The sequence below is a fragment of the Callithrix jacchus genome, chromosome 8 (assembly GCF_049354715.1).
Source record: "Callithrix jacchus isolate 240 chromosome 8, calJac240_pri, whole genome shotgun sequence".
Lineage (NCBI taxonomy): Eukaryota > Metazoa > Chordata > Mammalia > Primates > Cebidae > Callithrix > Callithrix jacchus.
This window is the reverse complement of record NC_133509.1, coordinates 43,260,319-43,273,182: the sequence shown is the minus strand read 5'-3', so window position 1 is coordinate 43,273,182 and position 12,864 is coordinate 43,260,319. Positions and strand designations below refer to the sequence as shown.

Sequence of the window (12,864 nt, the reverse complement as noted above, 5' to 3'; positions counted from 1 at the left end):
TTGCGCCATTGTACTCCAGCCTGGGTAACGAGAGCGAAACTCCGTCTCCAAAAAAAACTTAACACCCCTTCATGTTAAAAACCCTCAACAAACTAGGCATTGAAGGTGCATCCCTCAAAATAATAAGAGTCATCTATGACAAACCCACAGTCAGCATCATATTGAATATGCAAAAGCTGTGAGTATTCCCCTTGAGAAGTGGAACAAGACAAGGATGCCTAGTTTTATCACTCCTATTCAATACAGTACTGGAACTCCTTGCCAGAGCAATCAATCAGGCAAGAGAAAGAAAGAAAAGACATCAAAGTAGGAAGACAGCAAGTTAAACTATCTCTCAGACAATATGATTCTATTACCTAGAAAACCCAAAGTCTGTGCCCAAAGTCTCCTGGATCTGATAAACAACCTCAAAATCTCCTAGATCTGATAAACAACTTCAGCAAAGTTTCAGGACACAAAAATCAATGTAGAAAATTCAGTAGCATTTCTACACACTAACAATGTCCAAGCTGAGAGCCAAATTAAAAAAAAAAAAATCTCATGCACAATAGCCACAAAAAGAATAAAACACCTAGGAATACATGTATTAGTCCATTTTCATGCTGCTGATAAAGACATATGCGAGACTGGGAAATTTGCAAAAGAAAGAGGTTTAATTGGACTTACAGTTCCACAGTCATGGTAGAAGCCTTACAGTCATGGTAGAAGGCAAAGGATTTATTTAATTGGACTTACAGTGAAACTGTAACCTCCTTGCCTTCTACCGTGACTATAAGACTTGCCCGGTCATGGAGCAAGTCACATCTTATGTGGATGATAGCAGGCAAAGAGAGGAGTACTTATGCAGGGTAACTCCGCTTTTTATAACCATCAGATCTCGTGAAACTTAGTCACTATCACGAGAACAGCATAGGAAATACCTGCCCCCATGATTCAAGTACCTCCCTCCAGGTCTTTCTCATAACATATGGGAATTCAAGATGAGATTTGGGTGGGGACACAGCCAAACCATATCAATATATCTAACCAGGCAAGCAAAAGATTTCTACAATGAGAATTACAAAACAGTGCTGAAAGAAATCAGAGACAAAACAAATGGAAAAACATCCCATGCTCATAAATAGGAAGAATCAATATTGTTAAAATGCCATACTGCCCATAGCAATTTACAGATTTAATACTATTCCTATCAAACTACTGACATTTTCCACAGAATTAGAAAAAAAAACTCTTTTAAGATTCATTCACAATAAAAAAAAGAGCCTGAATAGTCAAAGCAATTCTAAGCAAAAAGAACAAAGCCAAAGACATCACAATACCTGATTTCAAACTATACTACAAGGCTACCATACTAAGATAGCATGGTACTAGTTCAAAAACCAATGGAACAGATTAGAGGACCCAGAAATAAAGTCACACATCTACAATCATATGATCTTCGTTAAAGCTGATGCTAACAAGCAGTGGGGAAAGAACTCGTTAGTCGATAAATGGTGCTAGGATAACTGGCTAGCCGTAGGCAGAAGGTTGAAACTGTACCCCTATGTTTCACCATAGGGGATGGATTAAAGACTGAAGTGCAAAACCTAAAACTTAGGAGAAAACACGGGAAATACTATTCTGGACGTCAGCCCTGACAAAGACTTCATGATGAGAATTCCAAAAGCAATTGCAACAAAACCCAAAAACTAGCAAGTGGGACCTTATTAAACTAAAGAGCTTCTGCACAGCAAAAGAAACTATCAACAGAGTAAACAGACAACATACAGAATGGAAGAAAATATTTGCAAACTACGCACCTGACAACGTCTAATATTCAGCATCTATAAATAACAAATCAACAAGCAAAACTCAAATAACCCCATTAAGAAATGGGCAAATGACATGAACAGATACTTCTCAAAAAAAGATATACCAGTAAGCATATGAATAAATGCTCAGTATCACTAATGATTAGAGAAACTCAAATCAAAACCACAATGAGATAACCATCTCACACTGGTCAGAATGGCTATTAAAAGTCAAAAAATAACAGATGCTGGTGAGGTTGTGGAGAAAAGCAAATATTTACACACCGTTGGTGGGAATGTAAATTAGTTCAGCCATTTTGGAAAGCGGACTGGAGATTTCTTAAGGAACTTAAAATAGAACTACCATTTGACCCAGCAATCCCATTACTGGCTATATACTCCGAGGAATATAAATCATTCTGCCATAAAGACGCATGCATATGTTCATTGTAGCACTATTCACAATAACAAAGACATGGAATCAATCTAAATGCCCATCAGTGGAAGACTAGATAAAGAAAATGTGTTCCATATATATCATGGAATACCATGCAGCCATTTTACAAAATTGTGCTTTGTAGCAACATGAGTGGGGTTGGAAGCCTTTATACTAAGCAAGTTAACATAGGTACAGAAAACCAAATGCCACATATTCTCACTGATAAGTGGGAGCTAAACGTTGAGTACGCAAGGACATAAAGAAGGGAATAATAAACACTGTGGCTTACTTGAGGGTGGAGTGTGGGAGAAGGGTGAGGATTGAAAAAACTACCTGTCAGGTGTTATGCTGGTTACCTGGGTGATAAAATTATCTATATACCAAACTCTCATTACACACAGTTTACCAATGGAACAAACCTGCACCTGTACCCCTTGTACCTAAAATAAAAGTTGGAAAGAAGGGAAATAAAGAGCATATTAGCTCTATGGATATCATTTTAAATATTCACTTTAAGATTTTTAGCTATATTCAATTAAGTCATGAATAATCTTTGAATGCTTCGATAATTTCTAAATAATATAGAATCCCCAGACCAATCTTAGTTGTTATTTCATACATATGCTTTTGGATTTTATTTTTTTAAGTTATAGAGTAGTTCTTTGAGTCTTATTAATGAACGTGTTGATTTTTCCACTTTAATGTGTGAACGGGGTGTGTGTGGATGTATTAGGTTGCATTTGTGAACTTATGAGTGCTTCTGGACTACTAAATGCTTGTTATATATAACAAATAGTTCTCAATTGCCACTTCCTAGCAGTTTTCATGAAGTAAAAGTAGTTTCTTTGATTACAGTTCTAAATAATGCAAGTGGTAGAGATAATTGCAGGCGTAGTGTGACAGAGACGTGTGAAGAGAATAGTATTCACCAGGCGTGGTGGCTCACGTCCGTAATCCCAGCACTTTGGGTAGCATAGGTGGGTGGATCACCTGAGGTCAGGAGTTCTAGACCAGCCTGACCAAGATGGAGAAACCCCATCTCTACTAAAAATACAAAAATTAGCTGGGCATGATGGCGGGCGTCTGTAATTTCAGCTACTCTGGAGGAGAATGGCTTGAACCCAGGAGGTGGAGGTTGCAGTGAACAGAGATCATGCCATTGCACTCCAGCCTGGGCAACGGAGGAAGACTCCGTCTCAAAAAAAAAAAGTATTTTTTAAAGTAAAGTGTTTGATGTAGAATGTTAAAGAAGATAGTAAAGGATGAAACTTGAATGGTGAGGAAAATTAAAGTCATGCAAACAGTGAACTTTATTTTTCTTGGTTTATCTTATCTATAGATAATGAGCCTGAAAAGAAGAGACAAAATTTGTTACAATCATTGGTAAGTTTTGCCCACTTTGTATGAGTTTTATGAGTAGAAATTTAAGATAAAGTAAAAATGTAAAGTTTTTAACTGTCAAAGATTAGGTTAATACAAAATTATAATTTATTTTTAAGCTTATATTAAAATGATAAATTGGTCTTAGAGCCTTCAGTCTGTTGTTAACCACAGGTAGGTTATTTATTTTTTTTGCCTTCAGTTTATGCAGATAATGAAATAATTTTTTTTGAGACAGGGTCTTGCTCTGTCACCCAGGCTGGAGTGCAGTGGTGCATGGATTATTGCAGCCTTTAGCTCCTGGGCTCAAGCGATCCTCCCACCTAAGCCTCCTGAGTAGCTGGGACTACAGGTGCGAGCCACCATGGCTGGGTAATGTTTTTTTTGTTTTGTTTTGTAGAGACAGCATCTCACTATGTTGCTCAAGCTGGTCTCAAACTACTGAGCTCAAGCTTCAAATGATCTGCTCACCTCAGTTTCCCAAAGTGCTACGGGTATAGTTGTGAGCCACTGTGCCCAGCCTGAAATTTTATCTCACCAGAAACGTTTTCTTTGCTTCATGCTGGTTTTGTCATGGCCTTGATTACCACGCTTTAAAACAAAAACAAAAAACAAAGTACTCATACTGAAAAAGGTAGTTTTTTACAACTGTGTTATGTAAAAAACACAATTTTTATGAGTTTTTTCACTCTATCGTTTTCTTATCTCTAGGCACCACCAGATGCAATGTCACCTCCTACCACAACCTTGTTTATAGGTAGTCAAGTGAAAATCATTCATTGTTCTCAAAGTTCTATGATTTTTTTTTAATCAAGTAACAAATTCTCATATGATAACTTTTTGATTATGCTTTCCCAAGATCAAACCCTAAATTATGTTTTTAAAAATTCAAGCTGTCTTTTAGATTTAACCGTGTTTGAGTTTTCCCAAAAGGCCCCTAGAAATTACAAAGTTGTATTTTTTTTTTTTTTTGCAACCTCTACTTCTCAGGTTGAAGTGATTCTCCTGCCTCAACCTCCCGAGTAACTGGGTCTACAGGAGCGCAGCACCATGGCCAGCTAATTTTTGTGTTTTTAGTAGAGATGGGGTTTCACCATGCTGCTCAGGATGGTCTCGATCTCCTGATCTCATGATCTGCCCACCTTGGCCTCCCAACTTGCTGGGATTACAGGCATGAGCCACTGCGTCTGGCCACTAGATTTATTCATTACTAAAAAAGGAATGGGAAAAATAATTGAAATTGCCTGATATGTTTCATAGTTCTGAATTATCACAACAGTACTGTAATAACTGCATGGGAAGAGTTGTCAAATCTAAAGGTAAGTTCAACCTTTTCTAGTTCAATTTTTAGGTAAATAGTACTAATATAAACATATTTCAGAGATTATATGCGTAACATAATTTTTCAGTGCATTCACTATTCATAGTATGTTCTTTCCTTTGGGGAAAATATTGACCCAATCCTTATTAAACAGTTATATATAGTACACTAGTACAGAATTCTTCTCTCCTCCATTCTCATTTAGCATCAGTTATTCAGCATTATCATTGGCAGGTTATTTCTGCTTTTCTCTCATGCAAACCTGAAGACTTTCCTATAAGTCATAGGTTAGAAAGTGGGTCTTAGCTGGGTGCAGTGGCTCCCAGCACTTTGGAAGGCCAAGATGGGAGGATCGCTGGAGGCCAGGAGTTCAAGGCTAGTCTGGTCAACATAGCAAGACCACCATTTTGCAAAAGAAAGAAAGAGAGAGAGAGAAAGAGAAAGAAAGAAAAAGAAAGAAAGAAAGAAGGAAGAAAGAAGGAAAGAAAGAAAGAAAAGGGAAGGAAAGGAAAAAAAGGAACAAAGAAAGGGAAATCTGGGTCTTTAACTCAGGAGGAAACGCTTAGGGCATCGCAGAAGACTATAGAGTTGGTATCCTCAGCTATTGATTCATCAAGAAATTAAGACAGAAGCAGTGAAAAGTGGGTGGATCTAAGAGATATTTAGGACTTGGAGATTGACTGGATTTGTGGTGCCTATATGATATGATTTGGATGTTTATCCCTTCCAAATCTCATGTTGAGATGTAATCAGTGTTGGAGGTGGGGCCTGGTGGGAGGTGTTTGGATCATGTGGGAGGATCCCTCATGAATAGCTTAGCACCATCCCTTTGGTGATGACCCTTTTCTCACTCTGAGTTCACCCAAGATCTGGTTGTTTAAAAGTGTGTTGCATCTCCTCCTGTCTCTCTTTCTCCCACTTTCACTATGGGACATGCTTGCTTTCTGTTGCCTTCCGCCATGATTTCTGAGGCCTCGCCAGAAGCAGATGGCGACACTATGCTTCTTGTAAAGCCTGCAGAACCATGAGCCCATTAAAGATGTGTGCTTTATAAATTATCCAGCATCAGGTATTTACAGCATGCAAAAATGACCAAACACACTATCATAGGTATAGTTGTCAAATTCAAAAGCATTCAGTTCGTGAATATTAAAAGCTTCAGTGTTGTTCTCATTCAGATGGAAGAAGAAACCATCTCATGTCTGTCAGGATGTGGATCAGAAAAGTAATTGTATTGGGCATGGTGGCTCATGACTGTAATTCCAACACTTTGGGAGGCTGAAGTGGGAAGATTGCTTGAGGCCAAGAGTTCAAAACCAGCCTGGGCAAAATATTAAGACCCTGTCTCTACAGAAAAGTAAAAAAAAATATGCTTCTAGTAAAGTCCAAGAAGAAAATGATGGATCTGCTCAAATGTCTGAATAAAGTAGCAAAAATAATAAGCGCTTTACACAAAATCATAATTAATCCTTTCAATACCCTAAATATAGATATTAGTGCCTGTGTTTTACAGATGAGAAAACTAAGGCTCAGGGGAGAGAACCTTACTCACGATCATACAGCTAATAAAAGTAGAATTGGCTGAGTGTAGAGGTGCATGACTGAAATCCCAGCGCTTTGGGAGGCTGAGGTGGGAGGGAGGCTTCAGCACAGGTGTTCAAGACTGCAGAGAGGTATGATGACAGCACCACTGGATTGCCTGGGTAACAGAGTGAGACCCTATGTCTAAAAAAAATGATAATTTAAAATTTATAATGATAAAGTTAAATTTATAACTACTATGTAACATTTGATTCATATGTACAGGGTAATTGTTTAATATTTCATGAATAATATTAATTGTATTTCAATATTAATGTGGTTAAACATACTGATATACTTTAATACATTTTCTCAGCAATTTAATATTTTGGTATAGGTTATAAATCCAAATCAAAATCTGTAATTATGTAATGACCAAATATTAACATTTTAAGCTCTACTCAATTATAAACTAAACTCAGTTTTTAAAAACGTGGACAAAACAAAAAAAAACCTTCATGTTTGTTTATATTCTCCCCTTATTACTCTTCTTTAAGGATTAATTAAGCAAACAAAATTCTACTTAATAATAGCTGTTCTCCACGAGTATCCATAGGAGACCACTAGCAATTATGCAGGTATTCTGAGCTCCGCCTGTGAGGCCCTCACAAGCCCTGGCCTCAGCTATGGCCTGGGCTCCAACTTTGACTCCGGTGCAGGCTCCGGCTCCTTCAGCCGCACCAGCTCCACCGGGTCTTGGTTGTGTAGATTGAGACCCATGATGGGAGGCTGGTGTGTGAGTCCTCTGATGTCCTGCCCAAGTGAACAACTGCAGCAGTCACTCCCAACCTGCCCCTCCTGAGGCAGCCCCAGAGCCTGGGAGGGAGGCCCCTGTGCAGGGGAGCACAGGAAACAGGAGACCCACCTGAGGCTCAGCCCTAGCCCTCAGCCCACCTGCAGGGGAGTTTACTGCCTGGGCCCTCCCCACTTGCCCAGCTTCAAAACAATTCAATTGCTTTTTTTTTGTCCAAAATAAAACCTCAGCTAGCTCTGCAGTAAATAAATAAGTAAATAAATAAAGTAATAATAATAATAGCTGTTCACCTTAAGAGTTCCCTTAAAACTTTTTTTAAAAAATTAAGTAACTAGGGTGGGTAAGGTGGCTCACACTGGTAATCCCAGCACTTTGGGAGGCTGAGATGGGTGGATCACTTGAGGTCAAGCATTCAAGACCAGCCTGGCCAACATGGTGAAACCCTGTCTACTAAAAATGCAAAAAAATTAGCCAGGCATGGTAGTGCACACCTGTAGTCCTAGCTAATAGGGAGGCTAGGCAGGAGAATCACTTGAACCCAGGAGACAGAGGTTGCAGTGAGGTGAGATCACACCACTGCACTCCGGTCTGGGCAAAAGAGCAAGACTCCACCTCAAAAACAAAACAAAACAAACAAACAAATTAAATAACTGGTGTTGTACCAAAACAAGTCTAATAGACTTGTACCCTATAAATATATATCTAAGATATCAGGACTCAAAACAAAAGGAAAGGTATGCAGGGCCACCTCCCTTTCTACGTGACCTCTACCTAGATATTCTCATTTAACTGTAAATCACATTATCATTTCCTAAAGCCCAAATATAAAATGGTAAAATAACTAATGCATTTAAAACCTAGTGCCTAGATTTTGGTCTGTAAAGCTATTCTCCACTAAATATAACAAAAAGTTCTTGGAGAATTTCATTTCCTAGAGAGAGAAAAAAAAAAAAAAAAACTTTAAGGTGGACCTAAGTCATCTTGCTGCCAGAATCAGGGATACTTTTAAATGCCTTGTAAAGTTCCAAAATGGTGTTAAAAGGACATAGAAAGCAACCTCTTCCAATGGCAAAATTTAGAAATTTCTCCATCAAAAGTAAATAAAATTATAGGTAATTAATTTTAGGTTATGAATAGTAAATAATATTTAATCTGTGCTTCCTAATGTTCATTTACTCACTAAGAACCTCAGGACATGCAATTAAAAAAAAAGTGTGCTCATGTACGATAGAGCTTGTTTTTAAATTTTTACTTTAATCTTGTAATATTCATTACAAATAAAATAATTTATGTATTTACATACATAAACTATGAATAATAAAAAGGATACGTATAAATCTGTCACTGAAATTTAGAGAGACAGGAAAAAAATAACGTGGTGATGTGGTTTTGCTGTGTTGCCACCGAAATGTCATCTTGAATTGTAGCTCCCGTAATCCCCACATGGGGACCCAGTGAGAGGTAATTGAATCATAGGGGCAGTTATCTCCATGCTGCTCTCATGATAGAGTGAGTTCTCATGAGATCTGATGATTTTATAAGAGGCTTCCCCCTACTTTGCTCTGCACTTCTTGCTGGTGTCATGTGAAGAAGGACATGTTTACTTCCCTTTCCACCATGATTGTAAGATTCCTGAGGCCTCCCCAGCCCTGCAGGACTGTGAGTCAAACTTCTTTCTTTTTAATCAGTCTTGGATATGTCTTTATTAGCAGCGTGAGAACAGACTAATACACCTGTCAATTTCCATGTTTTAATGCAATGAACAGAATCAAACAAAAACAACCTTGGGTGTTCTCTCTGGATTTTCTTTTCTTTTCTTTGAGATGAAGTCTCACTCTGTTGCCCAGGGTGGAGTGCAACCTCTGCCTCCCTGGTTCAAGCGATTCTCCTCCCTCAGCCTCCCAAGTAGCTGGGATTACAGGCCTGTGCCACCATGCCTGGCTAATTTTTATATTTTTAGTAGAGACGAGGTTTCACCATGTTGGTCAAGCTGGTCTTGAACTCATGACCTCGTGATCCACCTGCCTCGGCTTCCCAAAGTGCTGGGATTACAGGTGTTGAGCCACCCTGCCCGGCCACTCTCTCTGGATTTTTCTGGGCAACCAGCCAGTGGGAACTGGACCTTCTGGCTCACAGAGGGAGGGGCTACGCCTGAACTCAGCTTTTCATGGGATGGATAGTTTCTTCCAACACAAGTTCCAACAACTCTCTATGTGACCCATGGTCTCCAGATACTGTATAGAGGGCTTTCTCAAAAAGTGCCTATGAACAGATTGCCTGGTGCTCTAGTGGTTTCCTTACTGACAAGGTTCTTTTAGCATGTGCCCTACAAAAAGGAGAGCAACAAGGGGATGGGATTCCTCGCCTATTATGCAAACCCACACCACAGATCCAGCAGAGTACTCTGGCCCAGCATTTTGCCCCTTGGGATGATGAGAGAAGGGGAGAACCTATGTTTTCTCTTGGTTTTGTAAGTTTCCCCTTACCCCAGTAAAACTTACCCCTTGTTCTAGTGGTTCTCAAACTTCGATGTGTATAAAAATTACCTGGTAGGCTTGATAAAACACAGATTGCTGGGCCCCACTTCCAGAACTTCCAGTTCAATAGGTCTAAAAGGGGTCTGGGAATTTGCATTTCTAAAGGTCCCTAGATGATGGTGATATTGCTGGTGGTGTGGGAAGGACTACATTCTGAGAACTTCTGTATTTAATTTTAATTGTATTTATTTATTTTATTTATTGTTTTATTTTATCTTAGATAGTCCACTCTGCTACCCTAGCTAGAGTGGCATAATCATAGCTCACTATAACCTGAACTCCTGGCCTCAAGTGATACTCCCAAAGTGCTGAGATTACCGGCGTGAGACACCATGTGCATCCAGGACCTTCATTTTAATTCATACAGTGTGACTATGTGGCAGTCAGTTCTGTTGCTTACCACAAAGAGTCCCACTGGCATGAACTTCACATAAGAGTTAACCACTGTCCTTTCTAGTGCATGCCTTTACAGATAACCCCTGACTTACGATGTTTCCACTTCTATTTCCTAACTTTACAGTGATGCAAAAGCTATATGCATTCAGTGAAATCCATGCTCTGAGTATCCATACAACCATTATGGTTTTTCTTCTTCTTTTTTTCTTTTTCTTTTTTATCCACAAATTACCCAGCAGGAACCATTATGTTTTTTATTTTTAGTACAGGATTCAGTAAATTACAGAATATATTAGACACTTTATTGTAAAATAGGCTTCGCGTTAGATGATTTTGCCCAAGTGTAGGCTAATGTCAGTTTTTGGAGCATGTTTAAGGTACGGTAGGCTAAGCTATGACGTTTGGTAGGTTAGGTGTATTAAATGTATTTTGACATAGGATACTTTCAACTTATGATGGGTTTATTAGGAGGTGACCCCATTGTAAGTAGAGAAGTGTTTATTTAGTTTTACCACATACTTAGGAATCCTTATCCAGAGGATTTAGTTTCCTTTGTTCAAAAGTTTTATAAAGGCCAGGCACAGTGGCTCATGCCTGTAATCCCAGAACTTTGGAAAAGTGAGGTGGGTGGATCACCTGAAGTCAAAAGTTCAAGACCAGCTTGGCCAGCATGGTGAAACCCTGTCTCTGTTAAAAATACAAAAATTAGCTGGGCATGATGGCAGGTGCCTATAATCCCAGCTACCCAGGAGGCTGAGACAGGAAAATCACTTGAACCTGGGAAATGGAGATTGCAGTGAGCTGGGCCAGCCTGGGCCACAAGAGTGAAACTTCATCTCAAAAAAGAAAAAAAGAAAAGAAAGCAAGAAAAAGTCTTATAAAATGGCATTATTCCTCAGGGACATTATTTGACTTGCTTTTTAAACCCATCCATCCAATGTATAGCTATCATTCACTCTTTCTTATTGTTGTATGATACTCTGTTTTGTGTATATACCTGCTGAAAGACATTTGGCTTGTTTGCAGGTTTTTTCTATGAAGCTGCTATGAACACTTATAAATGTTTCCAAGTGTATAGAACCAACACTTTTTCTAGGGCAGTAATTCTCAGATGGGGGAAATTTTGCTATTTCTATCCCTCCAAACCCAGAAGATATTTGGCAATGTCTGGAGAGACTTCTATTATTAGATCTCAGGAGTGATACTAGAATTAAGAGGGTGGTTGCTGCTAAACATCCTAAAATGCACAGGGCAGCCTAAATGATCCAAAATGATCCAGCCTATACTGTTCATAGTGTGGAGGTTGAAAAACCCTGTTGTAGGACGGTGGTTCACAAAGCATCAGCATCACCTAGAAACTTGGTAGGAATCTCTAAGAAATATACATAGGAGTGGAATTGCTAGTTATAAAATACGTAGGTATTCACATTAATAAGATTTTGCCAATTTTCCCATTTTATTGTGGGGTTGTGTTTCTTTATCTTTCTATATTTTGTTTATATGTTATCTGTTGATTATTGAGAAAGAGGGGGAAAAAAGCAGTCCCTGATACTCAGAAGCTGACCTGGCACTCACAGCTTGGCCATGATATTATTCTGTTGAACATAACAATTTCAGTCTCATAGAATACCAAGCTGAGATAAAAGTACTCTGAGATCATAATAAAATGAGACAAAATAAGGCCACTTCATAATATTATCTAAGCATAGGCAAAAACAAGGTCTTTGTGTCACCCATAAAATAACAGACTATCTTTTTTTCTGGATAAAATGAGTAAAATCTACTTTTTTACTATCATGTAGGGAAGAAAAAAATACCTTTTGCTTCTGCCCTTCTAGGTTCTTCACTGGGGCCTCTGTAAGAAAAGACAGATTAACAAGAGAAAAGCATGCAAATTTATTCAATGTAAGTTGTATATTACATGGGAGCCTTCATAAGGACATGAAGAATGGAAGAAATTATTAAACCTGAGCATTTTTATGCTAGGTTTGATGGAGAATGAAAAGTCATAGGCAAATGTAATAATACACAGGAAACGAGCTAAGTGTAGGCAGAGCTAAGCTGCACTGGGGAGACCTTCGCACTCCTTGTTTGTTCAGATTTTTTATTTGGAGATAAGGATGTTTCTTTCCTTTGAGTACAGGGAGAACACTTCTCACATAGGGTCTTATGACCTGTTTCATGGGAGAAGGACTGGGGAAGGCAAAGGTCAGAGACTCCTCCAGTTCCTTCAGCTTAAAATACTTAATTTCTAAATATTTAAATTTTAATAATTTAATTAAAGTGCCATAGCTTGGGGTAGCATGTCCTAAACTCCATCAATAGAATTACCCTTGCTTTCTGAAAACTCCCAAACTATGGGGAACCAAACCTCCCTTAGACCTTCCCCCAAATGCTGACACTGTCTTAATGAGACATCCCATGATGTGTGTTTGCTCTTGCTCAGTAAGCATAAATTCAGCTTCTTCAACCACAAATGTCCCTGTGTCTCTAGCTGAAGGGCACATTTCAGAGATCTTCACGGTCTTTATTATGCCCTTTGGTGAGCATCACTTCTTTATTCTTTCCTTTTTTTTTTGCCTAGTGAGCACCACTTCCTAATTTTAGTTTGTTTTTAATTTTTGCCTTCATGATTAGTGCTTTTTGTGTTATATTTAAGAAATCCA

At 38.7% G+C, this 12,864-nt stretch overlaps 1 protein-coding gene across 1 annotated transcript in view; it reads left to right on the top strand.

Moving 5' to 3' along the window:
• The first annotated feature begins 3,573 nt into the window (after window positions 1-3,573).
• Window positions 3,574-12,864, top strand: part of DNAAF4 (dynein axonemal assembly factor 4) — a 72,289-nt gene continuing 62,998 nt past the window's right edge. Inside the window, exons 1-2 of the mRNA XM_035259708.3 lie at window positions 3,574-3,612; window positions 4,600-4,928. Coding sequence (XP_035115599.1) covers window positions 4,859-4,928 — 70 coding nt within the window. The 5' untranslated portion in view covers window positions 3,574-3,612; window positions 4,600-4,858. The remainder of the gene's footprint in view (window positions 3,613-4,599; window positions 4,929-12,864) is intronic.